This window comes from Pyrus communis, chromosome 5, assembly GCF_041283825.1.
Source record: "Pyrus communis isolate YQ-2024b chromosome 5, ASM4128382v1, whole genome shotgun sequence".
Classification (NCBI taxonomy): Eukaryota; Viridiplantae; Streptophyta; class Magnoliopsida; order Rosales; family Rosaceae; genus Pyrus; species Pyrus communis.
The window spans coordinates 32,610,263-32,631,643 of NC_142569.1; the positions used below are offsets into that span (position 1 = coordinate 32,610,263).

Here is a 21,381-nt window from a genome sequence, read left to right on the forward strand (position 1 = left end):
TGAGCAAAAATGTACTCTAAATATATTAGAGGATGCTACCAACATTCTCAAGTGGATACTCTCGTCCTATCTTTCGTCTCTTCTTCTCAAGCCATGATACTGCACGATATGTGAAAAAATAAAATAAAATAAAAATAATAGATTTAATTCACGTTGCAATATTCAATACCTAATTTCTCTCCTCCAATGAAACTATGTTTAGTTTTGACTTTACTCACATCACATAGTCCTGTGTCTACGGAAATGATGTGGAAATGGAAACAACGTTCCAGCCAAGTAACCAAAACCCCAAACGATATCAAATGTGGATCACCAAATATACAGGTAATAACAACCGCAAGTCGATTATTTCCAGAAGAAAATGAAGCTTCATAATACGCAGAATGGTAGCTCACAACGCCGAATATGTAAAAATAGTCCCAGAATCATAGTCGAAAATCTCATGGTGGTAAAACACGAGTAACGTTTCATTGGTTTTTCGGTTTCAAACCAATGAACATGTTTGGAAGAAAGATCAATCCTGCAAGTACTTAATCTCATTCTCGGTGTTGCCGTCAGATGGTTCAGCTTCGGTAGATGGCCTTCGAGGAGTGCAGGCAATGCCTTTAACAATGGAAGAATATAGGTCGAATTCCGCCTTCAGTTTCAAGCAGCAAGCTTCTATCCACTTCTCAGCTACACTTGTAGCTACACTGTCTTGGCTGTCCCTTTCATGTTCTTCAATGGCAGGTCGTATCTCATTGTATAGAGATTCAAGATGAGTGGCAGCATCATTTTTCATCCGCTGCGAACAAAAGTTTTAACATGAGCAGTTTCGATAATAGACCACTGCTGAGAGTGTGACAAAACCATTTAAGTTCAAATATTAAAACCATACTACAACAAAATGTAAATAACATAACTCCATGAAGCATAGATTTACATGTAAGGGCAAAGTTAATGACGATATTTTGGTCCACCGACAAGATCAATAAAAAACTGAAAAATAAGTACCTCATAGTTTAAAATTTCCTCTTGTGCTTCCTTTGACGCTAAAAACGCAGCAACAGATTTGGCGTCGACTTGCTTTTGTGCACCATGTTTCAACTTTCCATTATATTGTTTTGATCTTTTGTTTGACATGGACCCTGATCCAATGTGATAATTCCGACCTGCAGTATTGCTGCGGATACGAGATATCATCGCATTCTTTTTTGAAATAGCCAGTTGATTGTCTTCTGAATAAAGTTTCCTCTCCATGTTCACTTCTGTTTTTACCTCCATAACTACACCCTCCATTGGAACAGAATCAAGTGATTGCACAACAAGAGCAGTAGACATCAACGGATGTTCAGAATCCACATTGACATTCTCCGTCATCCCATCAACATCAAACTCAGAACTTGAGGAGTTCACAGCCCTGAAAAGTCTAGACGAAGGCTCATCCTCTGCAGAATCGTACAGTGGAATTTTCTCAACGGAATATCTGTCACAAAGAGGCAAGTTATATTTGAATATGAAAAAAAAGACGTAACTAGAATGCACGTCTTCAAAAAATCTCTATATATGTATGTGCGTGCGCGAGTGAGTGGCATGTTTCGAAAAGATTTTACTTTGATACAAAGACAAAGTCAAGATAAAACTGTGTCTAAAACCTATACCTTTCAACTACATAGGCCAAAAGTGTGAGAATAGTTCTGAAATTTAGCAAGATAACCAGTCCCACCAGAGAAGGTGGAAACTACTTGCACTGATCCACTCATTTGATTCATGTTTCTTATTGAACAAAAAAAGTGATATTGTTACCCCGTTGATCAAGAATTTAGATTTTTGGAAAATATCATGATCATCCAATAAAAGGGTTTCTACTTTTCCAAATGAACGATTTGAAGACCTATTGATTCAAACAACTGATTTTGGAGTTGATTATTAGGACCTTCCATGGGGATATCCTCAAAACTCAGTCTTCCACAAAACTCATAATTCTTGAAGAGTTTCCTCTTTTACCCTATCAGTCCAGTCAAGGTCTGAAACGGCTCAAGAGTTCAGGTCAAACAAGAATTATTTTTTTTATAGGAAGCACAAAATATACATATTAAGGGAAAAAAAAAGGTATATAAAGAAACGAAAAATGTGTCCATCTATCAAAAGTATACAGAATTACAAACAATGTAATTACAGGAAAAGAAAAAAAATTATAAAATATGAAGAGGAACGGACACGACACTGGCACATCAATAATGACAAGGCAAGTTTTAACAAATTAAAATACCACACACCATGGATGCAGGAAGTGTATACTTTATTTATTGGTTTACGGTTTAGTTTCATCTTTATGCATACTTAGCTTGTAATTAATTCATCTAAAGTTGATAGTCAAAAGGTTCATTGAAGGAATGTAAAACCAAAGTCCTAACTCCATATAAACTACTACAGTTTAGCTCTGTAAGTGTCATAAAAAATGTAAAAATAACAATATAGAAATACAAAAAATATAAGAAAGAATAAGTATTCATATGTAACCCTTTCCTATCGTATAACATCCACCTAAAGTTTTAACAGTTTCTTGAGAAAAAACTATATTTTCACCTCAACCTATATTTTCACCTCACCTATGTCATCGAAGTGTTGGGAAAATGTCAACAGGGTGTTGGGTGGTGAAAAATGCACACAGACCACGTAGAAAAGCACTGTGTCGTTGTCCGACAAAAAACAACTTTGAAGAAGTGTCATTGCTAGATTACTATTTATTCATGCCTATAACGCAAACATGGGGAACTAATCAAAGGGAACAAAATTTAGAACTACAATAACTAAGTATGAATCTACAAGAAGCAAGTGCATGAAGGCCGACCAAAACACAGGCTAAAGACATGTTAAAGTAAGAAATTCATGCAGCAATCCATTCTGCAAAAAGAAACTTTGAGGAGAAATGCATCCCAATGTATGGTACATTACCTGTCATCATCGTCTTCCCATAGGTAAGTATCCTCCTGTTTGTAAAACAGTTGCACAACACAGGTTAAAATATTTAGTAAGAAGAACAATTTACTGAACAAAAGGAAAGAAAAAAAACAGTAAAACACACACCAGAACTTTCTATAAATACACAACGCTAACTGCTAATAATAAATAGAAGCAAATCAATACTCGGACAAAAGCAAAATAACAGCAAATGAACACCAGAAATCCTATGAACACCCAATGCTAAATGCTAAAAAGAAATGAAATGCATAAATAAAACAAAACATGACCTACAAGATAAGTATGCTAATACAATTAGGATTAAACATGCTAATACAATTAGGATTAAACAAAAATTACATGGAACATTAAAAAAACATACAGTATAGAGAAACTAGTTTCTCGTATGCTGATTTTATGATTGAAAGCACTACTGATGGAAGACCGATACATTAATGTGGGGGTTTTAAAGGATTCTCAGTTCTTCCCAATTTCGTTGATATGTGCACGATCAAGATACAAAGTGTATTGTTTGTATGTTGACATGTACAGTTAACTGATAAGAGTGGTGCACTAGTGTGTACAATCTACTCTCGTATACTTAAGGTATTTTGGTAACATGAGATGGTATGTATGGGGGGATACATTACATTTGGGGCACCTAACAATCTATGGTATTAGAGCAATGGAGGGATACATGGTATATCTCAGGCCAACCGTTTGTTTATCATTGGACACCACAATAGTCAAATGCTGCCACTATGAATGATTTGTAGGATACAAGAGAAGCTGGTAGCTTTCGTAACAGGCGACATATAGGATGCCCTGTCCATACTATAAGGTTTAACACTTAACCACCAAGTCTATATCACTGGAAATATCTGTTTCCATTATTCGTGTAGGGTTTGGATCCTTCTGGTGGGATTTGCAGCTTTGCTAGCAACATCCACTTCATGGCCTCTCCTTCTGGGCACATTTGTGCATATAGACGATATCTCCTTTCAGAGCACATTTGTGCATATAAGTGATCGAACCTGACCATTCTAAGCATATTTTTGAGACAGTTTGGACTTGTGACTTGCACCTGACCGAGTCAGATTTGATCAGAGCTGACAAGAGATTTGAAGCGTAAAATACAACTAGTATACAGTGTCCCATCCTTGTGCAGCTGGTGTATGATATCTGCTCCAATTAGACGTAATGGGAGGCACAGGATGCCCTGGCCTTATGAACACCTACAAGAAACATATGTAACATTAATCTAAATTGTCCTTCTACAAATGATATAGAACAGTCCATTATTATGGGTATCATACCTCCACGCAGTGACAATCATTCATAAAACCAATAGCAATCTGTCGACGCCTTGGCAAAGGAACTGGTGCCGACCGAAGTGGTAGGAAGGTAAGGCACTGAGTAGATGATAAGTGGAAAAGCACGACCTTATAGCATGACGCTATAAGATGACCCATGTCAGGCATCATCATCCATCTATCAAATGGTGCTCTACCTTCATCAAAGAATGATAGTCTCTGTGCTAACTCACGAACCCTGTCTGTGCTGCCATACAACTCGCCATAATGTGCAGAAAATGAAGACAACTCAGTAAGCAAGTCATTACGCACTTGCAAGTATCCATTCTCACCCAATCCTACTAAATCAGCAACTGCCCTAAACCTGCAGTGACCATCATGACATACATCCTTGACTTGCTGAATGAAGGACCTCAATCCAATTGGGAACACATCAATATACGAAATACCTTTCATTGACAGCGTCCGGTACACCTGCATGAATATGAAACCTTGTGTATAAATGGGTAACTATATGATATTCGATTTAGTAATTGGTATCTTTATTATCTTCTTCTTGGTTCGCTCTGTTTGCTAGTATGTAAAATTTTGCTGACCATCCATTGGGCTAGGTGAGTGACCATCCACAGATGCAGATCTCAAATCAAATGCATATGGATCCTGTTGAGTGGACATATCAATTTTCCCCCTCAGTTGACCTCGTAATCTGGACTTGACTCCTGGTTCAACAAGATTAGTTGTATAGGGTGCTACAAGTTCTCTCACTCTTTTCCTGAGCATCAACCTATTTTCTGCATTTGCCTCCAGAAAGTATTGTTGAAGCAACTCCAACTCAGGAAACTCATTCACATCCATGGAATCCTGAGCAGAACTAGGAGGTAGTATATCAAGTTTTGTCCAATGGGGGTCAAGAGACTCAAGAGGAATTGGCTAACACTCCCCCTTGTATTTCACAATCTCGTGGGCACAAGGTAGACCATGGGTTCGGGGTATAACACAACACCAATTGAGGTGGCTAGTTTGGACTGAGATGACACCTTCTCCAATGCAAACATAGATACAACTCCTCTCAGATATTTGAATTCTGAAGACTTGAAGCTTTGTTGTGTGACCATCAAACACTTGTCAAAAGATATCTTTATGTCAGTGTGCTGTAACTCAATAAGAGAGTGTATACTCTCAAAAGAACCCTCAAAATTCCCCTGGCTCATACCAAGTTCCCTCTTAAGCTTGGTATGTGCACCCTTGGCCCTATTAAAACATAAAAAATTGCAAACATGTTAACACAAAGTTACAAACTTTATAGTAAACCAATGATGTAACATTGAATGAGTAATATAACTCATGAAATTACCTGTTTGATGTTACATTACCAAAATGCATGATCATGTCCGTCCAAGCTGACACAAATCTGTCCTTGAAAGGATTCAACCATGTGTTTGTAACATATTCCATGACCTCAGTGTACATACTAAATTCTCTCTGTAACACTGCCAGCTCCCGTATGTAATCATTTTCTGTAGGAGAGGTCACCAGTACATTCCACTTCATAATAAATCTATCACACCTTTCCTTGGACTCAAACAAGTTTTTGCATTTGGCCAACACATGCTTATTAATATGCCATTTACATTTAAGATTTTTAGCAGTAGGGAATACTACCTCAATGGCTCTCATCAATTGCAAATCCATGTCTGTGACAATTACATTTGGCATGGGACACTCCACCATGACACCACGCAATTTACTTAATGCCCATATATAGTTGTCTTCTTTTTCAGAATTCAAAAAGACAAATGCAATTGAGAATGTAATATCAGTGGATGTGACGCCTACAACCTCTAGTAGGGGATAATAATACCTATTGATCTTGTACGTGTAATCTATCATCAAAATGGTTGGAAATGCACGTAACAACTCCAAACTCACAGGATGCACCCAAAACAAGTCCTGCACACTATCTGACATAGGGCACCTCCTATGCAACTCGACATAGTCATGCTCATTCAACTTACGTAACAGTTGTTGCATTTGAGACCTCTCTGCCTTCTCTTTAACTCTTTGCCTTTGGCGTGCATTATAGATCGTCCTTATGGCAGCAGCATTGAGTTCATCCCTTTGCTTCAATGTGCTCAGGATTTCTTTGGGTCGTACTAAATTCTTTGACAAGTCTATCAAGAGTGAAGTCTCCTGCTCCGATAAGCTCCCTGCATATGAACGCCCATCAGGATACTCAGTGGATGCATGGTTATGCACTCCACATACAACCTTTAGCATCCATCCGTCCCCGTTCGCTGACTTCTCACCTTTCAATGTGAAAGGACACCCACACTTCTTTGTGCCTGTCCCATGTCTTTTTTTTTGCAGCCCTAGTTTTCTTCTCCTTAAATCTTCCACCCCTCTCGCAACCTAATGTAACTCTTGGTTTTGTACTCTTACAACCCATATCAGATCGTAATGTCACAATAACAAACCCATTTCGCTTCCCCATCTGACAAGCCCACTGCATCAAGGACGCTCTAGTCTTGAATATCTACAAAACAAAGGAAAACTAGCATGCAAGTACCCAAAATATGCACATGGCTCTTATTGGGACAAAAGCATTTTAAAGACAAAGTCGGTTACCACATAAGTAGTAAATTCACTTGTGAAATTCATTACACGGTATGAGCGAACCCTACTATCTTGAGCAGAATTGTCGTCCTGCATTCTCAAAACAAGTTTGAACAAAGAATATGTTACAAGAGGAAGCCATAGTCACTATTGGAAACACTTCCACCAAACCCAAAGCTAATGAAGCTATCTCATAATAAATTCCATTATCAATTTAAAGATAAAGTTGGTAACCTCATTACTCGTAAATTCACTTGTGTAGTCTGTTGCACATTCTGAGCCAACCCCACTACCTTGAGAAGAAGTTTCGCCCAGCATTAGAGAAAACGAGTTTAGATGTAGAATTAGGTGAGTGTTCTGTTAGAGAATACAGCACATAGAGAGAATTGTGTGGCTAACTGGCTCCACTTTCTTGTTGGTGTGCAGCCATTTCTGGTCACACACCAAATGTCCTCTGCAGCAATATCTGGCTACACTTAATGAATGGTTGTTTGGCCACATATAACTGCACAGTACATTTGGTGCTCAGCTCTGAATAACCAAACAAAACGTGAGCCCAGTTTTAGTAACCAAAAGAACAAAACAAGCTCAACTAATTTGGCAAATAACATACCTTTCCATTCTCACTGACTTGTCATACATGATGATTTGATGCTCCATTGACCAAGAAAACTCAATATGGGTGGTATTATGTGATTGGGGTTTATGGAGTGATGAAGGGCTGATTTTGAAGATTGTGATGGGGTTATGGTTAGTATTGGATGGTAGGGTGGGTATAAGCCTGAGTGAGCTATGGTGGAGTAATTGGAAAACATTTTAGATGTGAATTAAGTTGTTTTATGTCATTTTTCAAAGGTTATAATGGTCATTAAGAAGAGTTATTAAAGCTTAGAGTGCGCTGGTCAAGCCTAAAACATTATAACCACAAAATTTCCCTATATTTCAACATGTTAAAAACAACCCAATTTGGTCCCAAATTTGGCAAAGCTAGAATCATTAAAGAAACCCAATAAACTGGTCCATGAGACACCGTAAATATTTATTTTTCAGGTCGTTAGTAGTCTTTCTGAGGGAGAAAAGGAGATAAAACCAGAGATTTCTCTCTGCCAAACACCTCAATGTTTACTAATTTTCTCAACTAAGAGCCTAATTGAAATATTGTGAACTCTACAAAACCCTCTTTGCAAGAATAAAAACCATTAAAAGAACAAAAATTGGAAATTACCAACTGTTCAACTTTCAACTGATGATGGCGATGCTGCCATATAGTAACAATTCAAGTTTTTCGTTGCATGCTTCTGAAGGAGTCTATTGGTTGTGCAATGCTGTGCAGGTTTGAATGATAGAGACTTGGGGTTCTATTTACTAGCGTGCTAAAAAAAATAAAAAATAAAAAAACATAAAACCCATACCAAAAGAATTCCCTTTTCTTAAATATTGTAAGCGTGAGTTTGCTAAAGCATACCAACTCAAAGAAAAGGCTTACACCACACTTTTTTGAAATTTCGCAGAACACTTGCATGCCTAAAGACATTTTCAGGTTGTCTCTGTGAGGAATGCTTAAGCTTTTCTTTCTTTACGCTAATTGAAACAATGCCTCTAAACTAAGCGTCAGACATATACCCCCATAAAAGTTTGTTGGAGACAATTGCAAACCAATAGAAACTGCAAACCCCTAAAACCATTTTATAAGCATAAAATATGTAATTATAATCCAGGAAAGTTGATAGCATTAGAGAGGTTAGGCAACGAATTTCAAAGCAAACAATGGGACCATGCCCAGAGAAAAAGAAACTGAAAAGATTAAAAAAAAATGTAACCAGAAAGATTGCAGAACTTGCATTATGCATCACAGGCAAGATTTTAATTTTCTAGTTCAACGGCAGTATCCAGATAATTTTATAATGAGAAAATAGATAATGTGCAGCTATGGAGATAACAGCCACACTTATAGGCTATAGCACACCCTCGAAATGACTTCTTTTTCATCTTTAATATCTAAAATGAAGACTTGTGTCCAGAATGTTCAATCAATAAATTACCTGAAAACCACGAGACTTGGCCCCAAGAAATCCTGAACAGCTCGAAGCACCACAGAGGCAGCGAACCTTAGCTCCCCCATACCATTCAAAATTGTAGTCATATGCCAACTCAGTTCCTACCAGTATATCTTGTTTTGCAAATATTCCAACCCTAATTTCCCCCAACACGTTCCACTTTCTTGTCTCACAATTTGGTTGGCTGAAAACATTAAAGTATAATAACTCAATCTCAACTTGGGGCAAGTAAATAAAATAACAGCTAGTTGTTCTAAAGATGTACAAAATTTTCCCAAAAAGATTTGCCTGATAAGGCTCACCATGAATGATTTATAAAACGAGCAACGCTTCCCTTTTCAGTTGCATCAATGGATTCAGAGGCATTGAGAGAAATAATGAATGCATCTCGGAGACCTACATCAATGCAGAAATTAAATTCAGCCTCAAATAAAGTAATACAAACATATATTTGGTAAGCCTATTAAATCACCTTGAATTTCATAAGTGTGAGATCTTTTCTTTGCTTCTTTCCATGATATCACTTCCCCACAGTACTCAATAATAAATTGTCCTGCCTGCATTGTGCAAAGCAAATCAAATAGCTTACAATAAATTACAGATTCACTCAAAACATCAAGAAACTATAAATAGCTCACAGACTTATAAAGCTTCAAGGTTCTCAGTTGAGTCAAAACAAAAGTTCCAAAGATAAATAACATACCAAGATGCACTATACAGTTCAAACGTTTCAAAAAATAAATAAATAAAGCAACCATAAACTTGCCTAAAACCCAGTAATATGTATTAATTGACTCAACTAAAACAAATGAATAGCAAAGAACCCAGGTAAAGAGAAGTCACTTTACATTTGTAAAAAAATAAAGATAAAACTAATAGGCTATTACCTTTATATTCTCATTAGCTAAAAGACCCCAACCACGACCTTCTGTTTTAAACAACTTTGTCTTGGCATATTCACATTTCTGAAATCTCTGTTGACAGTAAACAAACAAGGTATCAGAAATGAATAATAGAAATTTCATAGTATTTGAACAGGGAATTGAATATTCAAATTATCTTAAACTCACGCTAAGTACATCATTATCCCGATATTTTCACAAAAAAGGAAAAGGTGTTCTAGATAATTTATTAGAAAATTAAAAAAACAGCATAAAGAATGTTACAAAAAAATAGAGAGTTACAGATGCAACTATGAAATACAAAGATTGAATAGTGGTGCCATTCCCAACCCCATCTATTTCTCCCCGCCCACCTTTAACTAAATTTTGTGGTTACAAATAGGATGATGTCGCTATCAAATATAAACTTTCCTTGTATTTGGTAACAAATTCTCAACTCCATTGGTAACTGTGGTCTCACCACCATATTTACTCTATTTTAAATAATAAAAATTTTATGAAACAAAGGTAACAAATAATGAAAACTTGTCCATCTAACAAAGGAGATTAACCAAAATAACTGCACAAGCAAACTAATCATAATTTCATACTCCCCCGGTCCCCAACCAAGAAAAACTAAACTTAAAGGAATGCCCCTAAAATGATTTGTCAACTTTAACAAATATCCCAAATATGCTAGGTCAACAGAGTGGTTTCCCAATAATAGGATGAAGGTATACCTTCTATAACTTGGATTGCGCTTGGACAAACCTAAGTTGTAAATCTCATTATTGACCAAAAACAAAATCTAAAAGCACATCCATAAATTCTGAACTGCAGAACCCATAAATATATCTATTGTTCAGAATTTCCATCTACCTGCCAAACTATACCATTCTGAACCATAAACAATTACAAACCCTCATTGCCATGCAAAAACAGTTACGTCACAATTTTCATGCCATGCACAACTTTCATGTACACGCTTATGTCCGTAAGCATATAATCATTAGTAAGAGGCAGGTGGAGTGTGCATGCGTTGGGGTGTGTGCATAACATCTTATTCCTTCTGTGAAGAATTGAAACTTTTGATAGATGAAAAATCGGTTAAGATCAATACTAAACCAATATGCTGATAAACATTATGAGAGGATAATACAAAAGACAATTGGAAATAAAATAAATAAAACATAAATTGGTTAAGTATTATAATCTTCTACAATCACAATGTACAAAGTCCTGAACTATATGTGGTGACGCCATGAAGGCTTACATATAAACAGAAAAAGACAAATACGAAGAAATAATATGCAAGCAAACAGATCCATATTCACAAACCCACGAGCAGGAGGTGGGAGAGAAGACACACACACACACACATACACACACACACAACACCAACACCAACAACAACAACAAAGCCTTTTCCCACTAAGTGGGGTTGGCTATATGAATCCTAGAACGCCATTGCGCTCGGTCCTACACACACACAACACCAGAGGAAAAAAAAATATTTACCTGATTCTTGCAATGGACACCGCAAGGGCAATGCGCAGGAGTGCATTCCGTGTTGGTTAGTACATTCAAGCACCTCTCTCCACATGCACTTTCAGGATCATTTTCATCATACTTGCATTCACATATGGCAACATCTTCCTCCGTCTGTATCTTGTGTCTGCAAATAAACAAAGAGAGGGAGAAAGAAACCTTGTTATATAATTTCAAATTGTCAACTGCTAATGCAAATAACCAACCAACGATAACCAACTACAAAAACCTTTCCTTGAACCGATTAGCAGGTAAAAGTTGTAACTAAACAGTGTTCTGTCTCATTGGTCCTCTCAGGCTGATATTACTTTCAAGTGAGCAAATAATTGTATACCATCTATCTGAAACCCTAAACCCTAAACCTCGCATTGTAGATTCAAAACAAAATGAAACAGTCCATCAATCCTCCCAACTGCATCCGGCAATTAAAACACTTAACAGAGCCCAAATTACAGGCAAAGACAACAAATTGAGAAACCCAGAAGACAAATTGGCAAGTCATCAACCAATGCAGTTCGATTTCCACAAACCCAATTGCACGCAGTTCGATTTCCACAAACCCAATTGCACAAAACTCATGCCGAAGCTAAAGCTAAAAACTAACAGAGAGACAGTGATTGTAACTTACCTTCTATGCAAGAACTCGTTTTGCTCAATGTGGGTGTACCGCGGCCCTTGTCCGGTACACTGTTCCGTCAAGCAGAGCAGCTGGCGCGCACAGTGTTCTTCAATCTGGTCAATTTCGGTGTGTGCGTGATCTGCCTCTGACTCCATAGCTTTCTGAAAGCTGCGATTCTTTTCGGTCGCTTGGTTTCTGGTCGAGACACTGTGTTTGGTACCCTCCTTCTTCCTCTCTCTCTCTCTCTCTCTCTCTCTCTCTCGTCTCTCTCTCTCTCTCCCTCTCCCTCCCTCCCTCCCTCCCTCTTACTGAAATTCCTCTTCCTCTTCCTCTTCCTCTCCGTCTGTCTCCCTCAACCAAAACCCTCCGTTCTGTTTCTTCCTGGGTCTTCTCTTCTGTTTCTTTATGAGAACTTTTTATGTGACTTGACCATACTGCCCCCACCCCCGCACATCTCTACTAGTAAAACACCCAGGCGAGCAGGCCCATCCAGGAGCATGATCCAAAGCCCAGAAATGCAGGCACGCGAGCCCAGATGCAACAGCATCTGCTAGTACAACATTAAGGCAATTTGTCCAAATTTAAATAAAGAACCCGTCCGAACCATATATGCTGTCAATAGCATAGAATATAATTTATAAATTTAAGTGTATCCAACTTAAGTGATGTGAAATTTTATTTTATTAAGTTGATATTTTTTTTAAGCAAGTATATCATAATTTGTATAATGACACGTGTTTTGAGTAAATTGAAAAATATCTTCTCTTCCCAAGCTTAACTGTAAATAGTCATTTCACAAAACACCACATTTTGAAATCTCTTTATCCCGTAATTAAAAGATTCAACATTGTGCATCACTTCACTAACTTTCCCCCCGTCCACCAACTACTGCGTCATTCTCATTTTTCTTAGCTTGTATGACAAGTTGTTGAGTATCCCGTTTTCCCCTTACAAGGTGACCTCGTCCGTTGAGGGGTTTCGACTGGACTGACGTATCTTTGTAGGAAAGTACACAATAAGGAAATTCAACAATAGGGTTTAGTAACTAACTAACTATATATACACGACTGCATGATCACATGATATAAACTTGAACTGAACAACCAAAAACTCCAAATTGCACCAATATATATGACTGCTTCACAAACATGCAAAAACAAATGAATGTAAAGTAATGAGGAAAAGAATTACTTGTAAAGTTTGTTACACATGTCCATAACGAGATCCGCACTACCACCTTAACCCACACCCATATGCAACTAATTAAAACGAATGGCATAACGTATCTTTATAGGAAAGTACACAAACAAAATTAGGGATATGAAACTAATTAAAGGGTTATTCTCCCATATTCAAAAAGGAAAAACAACAATTTTTGTCATACTCAAAAGACTAGAAACCTAAGAGGATGGGGGCCTAGTGCAGTGGCACTAGAGCCAAAGAAACTCCCACCTCACCCAAGTTCGCTTCCCCCACCTCCAAGTTTAAATAATGATTTTAAAAAAAAAAAAAAAAAAAAAAAAAAAAGACTAGAAGTTGGAGATTTTGTCAAACCCTCAGCAACAATAGTCAGGTCAGGCGGGATCCTATCCCAATAGGGGCACATAATTTCGTTACAGCCCTTGCGAAGGCAAGCTGAACACGTACCGCGCGAGGATATTCCGATATACTAGATAAACTGATTGGTTGTCTTCTTTGTCGGGGCAAAATTAAAAGTGGAGTCTAAGAAAACTACACCCTTCAATTGAATGATTTCAATCTGTTTTAATAGTGCAAAGTGATACAAGAAAAATTCCAAATATTCTCAGAAATTATGTCTCAATCAATTCAAAGTTAAGTCAAATAGAAAACTTCATTTTAATCCTTGAAAAAGATGAGTTTTAGACTATAACATTGTGTAAGATTAAAATCCAATTTTAGTCGCTAGTACATTTAATCATCTCATTTATTAGTTATATTTTGATGCTTTATTTATCTTTTTATTCCTATTTTAATGTATTAATTATATTTAAATTTAATTTTCATTTCATTTATCATAATATATTTTAATGTCTACATTTAGGCAACTAATTTTTTTATAATAGTCCAATAACAATTTTGTATGTTCTTCATTTAGGTACATTAATACATTTGAATATTTCGGTATATCCATCGATACAAACATATAGGTACATTAATTCATCAATACAAACATATACATGCATTTCGGTACGTACATTTTGGTACACACATTTGAGGTTTTTTTTTAGTACAACGTTATATTTTATATTAAGGCGAGGGGCGTTCGGCTAAGCCACATAATGGACAACTTAATTTGGTATCGAATTCATTATCCACGAGATTTGAATCTAATACCTCTCATTTGAGTATTGACTTTTAGGTACATTAATTCAATATACTATATTTCAATACATACATTTCGGTACGTACATTTTGGTACATACATTTCGGTATTGACATTTAGGTACATTAATTCAATATAATACATTTTGGTATATACATTTAGGTTCATTATAATATATTTCGGTACAATCATGTAGGTACAAATATTTTGGTACAAAAAAGTCAATTTTATATATTTCGACACAGTCATTTCTGTACACTTATGTATTTATATATTTTTGTATCACAAATTTCTTTTAATATTTTCTCATTTATGTTCATTTATAATTAAAGAACTAAAATATGTGCACATTAATAAAATTAAAATTTAATGTGGAGAGATTAAATAAAAATACACATTAAATAACAAAAATTGAATATAAATTTTGATAAAAGTACACTTCAAGGGATTAAATTGAATATGTAATCTAACACCAAGTTTTTTAAAAAAAAAAAATTTAATCTTTTGTAAGGGACTAATGTTCAAAAACCCCAAAAATAAAATACAAAATAACTAGACTGACCTCTGAATGAAATTCTAGTAAACTTATCAGATAAAGCAGAGCCTTCAAAGCCAACCAAATTCGCTTTTTTACCTCATCCACGCTAGTCATTAACTTCAAATCCTCAATTTTATAACCAATGATTTTGTCTAAGCTAATCCTCTTACGATCTAACAAAAAAACTCAATTGCTTGTTTCAATCCGCTACCTAGAGCGCGCGCACACGCACACACATATATAGATACACACACACACACATATTCCCGGCTTTAGTTTTATAAATCCATGTAAACGGGTTGAACAACAGGGACAATTATGCCGACTAAGTAATTTACATTCGGGGTTATGTTGTATTTGTACGTAGACACGATATACTTTGAGTGTTTGTTAAACATATATCATTAAAGAAAATCATGAGTCATTCTCTAAAAAAAAATTAATGTGCCATATTCTAAAATTTTAAAATAATACAATTTACTTGTGTCAGATTCAAGACTGCAAATGTATTTCGAAAAGCTTCCTCGCAATATCCATTGGGCTGCATATTCACTTGTGGCAAAAGTCTTCACAATTTTTAGCTGCCTCATCTAAACGACCCAAATAGCCCATTGCATCTTCTTCATCGTCAGCCCTACCGTGTATGTTGTTCTTCCTGGAGGTATAGTGGAATTCGTGATCTCGAAGTTATCTTCTTCCGGAAAGGTGAAAAATGAATTCGTGCACTGCTTGGATAACGTGAAAGGTGGTGGAATTTGGGCCATTGGGGAAGTGGTGGAACCAAAAGTGAAAAACACAACTCCGCTGATACCAAATTTGTATGTCATACAATCTTAGAATCCTTGGTAACACTTTTAACTTGATTGAAAAATATGTTGTAATTGCCATCTGCTATTAATATTTGAGCCTCATTGACGAGTCAATGGCGTTTGGGTTGGTTGATATCTCCCAAGGATTCACTTCAGCCCTTGATTAGAGTATGGGATTGGGATTGGGATTGGGATGAGCAGTAATCAGCATACTATCTGGTAATAGGATTGTATAGCATCTATATATACAGTGTTGATTCTAAAAGATGAGGAAGGGAAATGAAATCCACACCCCTTCTGCAGATTTTAAGAGTTAACCATTTATTCAACAAGGGCGAAGAAAATGTATATACTCAATAAGTTAAGGTCTCTATTGCTCAAACATCTGCACCCGGCACCTAACAGACGCTCTGCCCCTAACATCTGCATACCTTTTCCTCTTTATTATGTAAGAGAAAACATAGACTTAAAGATTAATACACTAGCCAAGAACACAAGGATGTTAAAATGCTTGAAATAAACATGTTGGAATAATGGTAGGCTAGTCAATTTTCTTGTTCAAAGTTAGGCAAGTTAGGTTAGTCAAGCAAGTTAGGTAAGTTAGGCAAAATTAGGTTTATGTTCTTTTTCTTCCCTATATATATGTTTCATCTTGTAATTGTTTCATCAAGCAAATATGTAAGGTTCATATTTTATCATGGTATCAGAGCACCGTTTCTGGTGACTCTGAATACCCCACCTATCTTTAATGCTTCCGCACCACAACCAACAACATCGTCATCATGAGTGATTCAGGAACCAACACAAAACCACTAGAGATGGCTACTGATCTCTCGAACCCGTTTTTATTACACCCCTCAGATAAACCTGGGAACATCTTGGTCTCCAAAACCCTTCAAGGAGACAACTACAACACACGGAGCCATGCGTTGAGCACAAAGCGAACAAGCTAGGTTTGGTCGATGGAACCATTGACCCACCTACTGAAACAGATAAACAATTTGCATTGTGGCAACGATGCAATGACATGGTTCTCGCATGGATCCTGAATTCTGTACATGAAGACATTGCAAGCAGCGTTTCCTACTACACTTCAGCAGCAGATGTGTGGGCTGACTTGCGTGATCGTTTCTCTCAAGGGAACGATTCACGTGTTTACCAAATTAAGAGAGAAATTGTTGAGCACAGACAGGAGCAACAATCGATCTCAGTCTACTACACCAAACTAAAGGCGTACTATCTTGTTTTACAACAAGAGAAACAAGTGGAGGTATCTCTCACTCGTCATAACAACAGTTTACATACGATGCATTTGACAAACCATAGGCTGCACAACGAGGTAACTCCTCGTTTAAATGCTCATATTGTGATCAAAAATATCATACCGTAGATCGGTGTTTCTATCTCAATGGTTTTCCACCGGGGCACAAATACCATGGCAAAAAAAAAAAAAAAAAAAAAGACGATTCTTCCTGCGACTAATCAAACAAAGACTGGCAGTGAAGTCACCACAGTCACGGATCAGCACCGTCATGAAACCAACGGTGACAGCCCCAAGTTCACTCCTGAAGAGTACAACCAAATCATGGCCATGCTCAAGGAAAAACAACTTGGATGGTAATCCTCACCATTTTGCAAACGTCACAGGACATGGCTACGAGGAGGACGATTGGCCTGGGCAAGCGATATAATGGGCTCTATTACTTGTCGTCAACACAAAATCCTCATTTAGCTCACAATGTCAACCGTCATTCAAACCTTTGGCACCCACTAAGCTCGGCACAATTTGAGGTCTTAATTAGCAAGTTGGGTGTCATCGACATTCACACTCCAACTTGAGGGGGAGTGTTAAAATGCTTGAAATAAACATGTTGGAATAATGGTAGGCTAGTCAATTTTCTTGTTCAAAGTTAGGCAAGTTAGGTTAGTCAAGCAAGTTAGGTAAGTTAGGCAAAATTAGGTTTATGTTCTTTTTCTTCCCTATATATATGTTTCATCTTGTAATTGTTTCATCAAGCAAATATGTAAGGTTCATATTTTATCATTTTTTTTTTTTTTTGATAAAATATGAACCTTACATATTTGCTTGATGAAACAATTACAAGATGAAACATATATATAGGGAAGAAAAAGAACATAAACCTAATTTTGCCTAACTTACCTAACTTGCTTGACTAACCTAACTTGCCTAACTTTGAACAAGAAAATTGACTAGCCTACCATTATTCCAACATGTTTATTTCAAGCATTTTAACAAAGGATCAATCAACTCAATCACAATCCGTATACCATGTATGCATTATATGTAACTACTGAAGCATTCACAACATACAACTAAAATAATAAAGAGAAAATTAAGCAAGTCTCCAGGAAATCCTCACCTTCAGCAAGCTCATATGCAGTCATTACTAAACAATGGATGAGTCGTATGACTTGTGCGATACGGGCAGGTGGTAAGTCACTTCATCTACGTCTAGCCTGGAATTAGTGTTATCATATTTGGCATCGGGCAGTCAAGAACACGGTGGCCATAGTCATTACAATTAACACAGCAAATGGCAGAGCATATGACATATTGTGCCCACACATATTATCCTTGCGAATACAGCGCCTACAAGCTAGTTCATAGCCCTCACCAACCAGAGTCACGCCAGGCGGGATCCTAGACCAATAGGGGCACATACTTTGGTCACAGCCCTTCCGAAGGCAAACTGAACACTCGGAAGTACGGCGACGTTTCTTCTTCTTCTTTAAAGTAGGAGGGGCATTCTCAAGTTGTAGTTGAGTCATAGAGTCATCCAAAGCCTCTTTTTCTTTCTTCTCACCTGCATCATCTATTCAATTCCTATCAAATTTAAGAAACAATAACAGGCAATGTGTTCAAGAATTAGACATTATAAAATCAGGGTGGGGGTGGTGAGCCAATACTTGAAATGTTATGTCTCCCCATGACACTTACTAAGAAAATTAAAGCATATTACACACCATAGCATTCTTGTTGTGTTGAAATTGGATACCAACCAATAAAAGCCAACTAAACCTAATTGATTAATGCTCAGAACCAAGTAGTTTAGACAACAATAGCAACCAGTTCTTTCCAATAAGGAATAAATTAGAAAAGATTAATGAGTTTCCTAGTTTAGACAACAATACCGTCAAATAGGATCAATTACATAATAGGCTGTTCATCTCTTGCTTGAAAAGACTTTATAAAGACTAAAGCTTCAGAATTTCGTCGCTGAGCATGTCAAATTGGGCATAAATATAAGCATACACAACATTTAATTTCAATCTTAGACTCAAAGAACTTGAGAAACGGGTAAAATTTTGGTCTCCACTGTACTTCTCCTAACATAAAGACCATTGAGTAAAGAGAATCAGTTATCCACACAGTCAAATGGCACCGATGGGGTTAATTTTTCAGAATAACTAACTTTATCCTCAAGAGGTGGTGCCAGAATATCGTTAAATTCCACAAATCCAAAACCCTAATGGTAATCTATTGATTCCAATTAAGCATTTGTTGGAAAAATTGATAGTAGGTGTAAACACAGGGAAAAAAAAAAAAAAAAAAAAAAAAAAAAAAAAAAAAAAAAACCCTAATTCAGTCATAACCCTAATCACTCAATTGGGCATAACTTACAGAGCAGGTGACATCGGGCTTCTCAAACTGGCTGAGGAGGGAAATACTTGAGTCGGCCTCCGGAGGCAAAACATCGAAGAGGGCATTGGAGTGGCGGTCAAATTCTCGCTCTACGCGAAACCTCTCAACAACCTTAAGATTTTTATTTTCTTTTTCCGCCAACACATCTTTAGTTTGAATAAACAACACTGTAAAGGCAACCGGCGACATCTTCAATTTGGATAAACAGCACTGGAGCCGTAGAATCAGCCGATCAAGGAGCACCTTCAGTTTGGATAAACAAGCTTTGAGACTGACTGGTTATTTGTCCAAGTCTTGGTCGACAAGGATTTTTGAGTAGAGGTCATCTCATCAGCCTTCTCGGCGAAGTGAGGTGTTACAGGTTACTACATTCGGCACATTGAAAGACGAATTCGATATTTAAACTTCACAGAACTAGTAGCCTTGTCTTCAGGCTCTAGAACCCAAAAGCCGAGACGTGTTCCTTCAAGAAGTCAACAGTGCGCCCAACACGACATCAACACATTTTACTCCCCGGCCGAGCTCGGCCGACGAGTTGGCATGCCCTGCACACAACCAAATGACGTAGTTAGCTTATTAATTACTTGGCATGCGCGCCAAGTAGGCTTGATAGTTTTTAGGGTCAACACCTTGTTAAACCATTTTGCCAATTCTACTACTCGTGAATACAATGCTCATTGAAGAAAAATAAAGCCAAAATTCATGTAAATTAAATGTCAAAATGGTCTATGTGTTATAGCCATATGGAAAGTGAATATTAAGAAGTCCGAATTTACTTTTGAGAGAATTTAAAGTTACCTCTTCCAAAAGGCTTGGGAAAGATGTTTGCCAATTTTCCTTGAGAAGTAACGTAGGAAGGAGTGATTATACGACAACGTTTACTTGCTGTCTTTTGATTTTCGGCAAAACACCACACTCAAATGACAATTTTTCCCCTAGAGACTACAATTTTTCACCGTCTATTACATTTTTCGTCCTAATGTATCAAAATACATGAACTACTAAGAAATACTAGAACGAAGATCCAGAATCAACTGGTTCTGGTAGGATGACTCTTATCCCAAGTTCTTTTATATATCTACCATGCATCATAATAAAAGAGCAAACCGCTTCAATTCTTTGCCCTAACAGCTGAGTTAATTGAATCATTTTACAAAAGGGACTTCGTGCTTAAACGTCGACAGTTAACATCAATTTTGTTATTATACTTATATAGAGATCTTACCTAAAGAGATCCCTCTGTTCATAAAATATAAGGTCTAATTATGGGGCCCAATTCACGATGAATTTCAACAATCAAATTGCGTACCACATGCTTGCAAAAACTATTTCTATACAATTATTCAACCATTAATTATTTGACTTGGTCTCCACGAGAAGTAGTGACCCATGGAATTAAAGCCACTAATACACATGCAAATGGCCAGGGCCATCCGCACACACATATCTGATACGAGTTTATTATTATTGAAATAAACACACGGATTACAGTGAAATTAAAACAACAAAAAAAACAAAGAAAAATGTAGTGATGAAAGCTAATGCCATTTTCGTAGGGAACACGATTGCATTTGCACATGCAACAAGCCTTTTAAACCCATAGGTGATCCAAATGGGACGAGTGAAGTCTCGTGAGGGTTTCCAGAGACGCTACCCACAAACATCATGCATAATGGTCATTAACATTTACATGTACCACCAGAGACTGAGTACATATCCACCCCTTGGGAGTCCGGGGTTTTTTGATGGAGGCGTAATTCGAATCTATTTTCAATGAACGGCCTTGTTAAAAGGTCGCTTTGCAAGTGGCGTAATCGGCAGCGTGTGATTTGGTTGTTGTTATCGGGTGGTCCGACAGGCTCGACCTTGAACAATGTGCAAGCCCAATTGTCTTTGGTTTCATTTCGATCGGTAGCTGCGGCCAGGACCAGTAGCCTGTTTTGGTCCACCCTTCTCAAGTAGTTGCCATTATAGGAGCATTTGATATGCACATAATGCTTATCAGCATAGTCCTCATTGTTTGGTGTTTCGGTGGTGAACTTTACGAACCGG

The 21,381-nt window shown here is 37.1% G+C and overlaps 2 protein-coding genes across 2 annotated transcripts; both read right to left on the bottom strand.

Annotated features, from left to right (window-relative positions):
• Nucleotides 1-111: 111 nt before the first annotated feature.
• On the bottom strand, nucleotides 112-12,352 carry ASHH1 (SET domain group 26). The gene is made up of 9 exons (XM_068463878.2): nucleotides 11,984-12,352; nucleotides 11,326-11,482; nucleotides 9,814-9,900; nucleotides 9,399-9,483; nucleotides 9,229-9,322; nucleotides 8,912-9,110; nucleotides 2,938-2,972; nucleotides 994-1,465; nucleotides 112-784 (listed from the first exon to the last, which is right to left on the bottom strand). The coding sequence occupies exons 1-9, from the start codon at nucleotides 12,127-12,129 to the stop codon at nucleotides 515-517; spliced, it is 1,545 nt and encodes a 514-aa protein (XP_068319979.2). The 5' UTR covers nucleotides 12,130-12,352; the 3' UTR covers nucleotides 112-514.
• Nucleotides 4,767-8,903, bottom strand: LOC137725252 (uncharacterized). The gene is given in 6 exon segments (XM_068463879.2): nucleotides 4,767-5,257; nucleotides 5,260-5,507; nucleotides 5,611-6,621; nucleotides 6,623-6,789; nucleotides 6,882-6,959; nucleotides 7,104-8,903. Coding segments are annotated over 6 exon segments (2,079 nt in total). The 5' UTR covers nucleotides 7,188-8,903.
• Nucleotides 12,353-21,381: the final 9,029 nt, after the last annotated feature.

Coding starts and splice junctions, on each gene's coding strand:
- ASHH1 (XM_068463878.2), bottom strand. CDS start 12,129: ATGGAGTCAGAGGCAGATCACGCACACACCGAAATTGACCAGATTGAA. Junction 11,483..11,983: donor AACGAGTTCTTGCATAGAAG/GTAAGTTACAAT, acceptor GTTTATTTGCAG/ACACAAGATACAGACGGAGG. Junction 1,466..2,937: donor TGGGAAGACGATGATGACAG/GTAATGTACCAT, acceptor TCTTTGTGACAG/ATATTCCGTTGAGAAAATTC.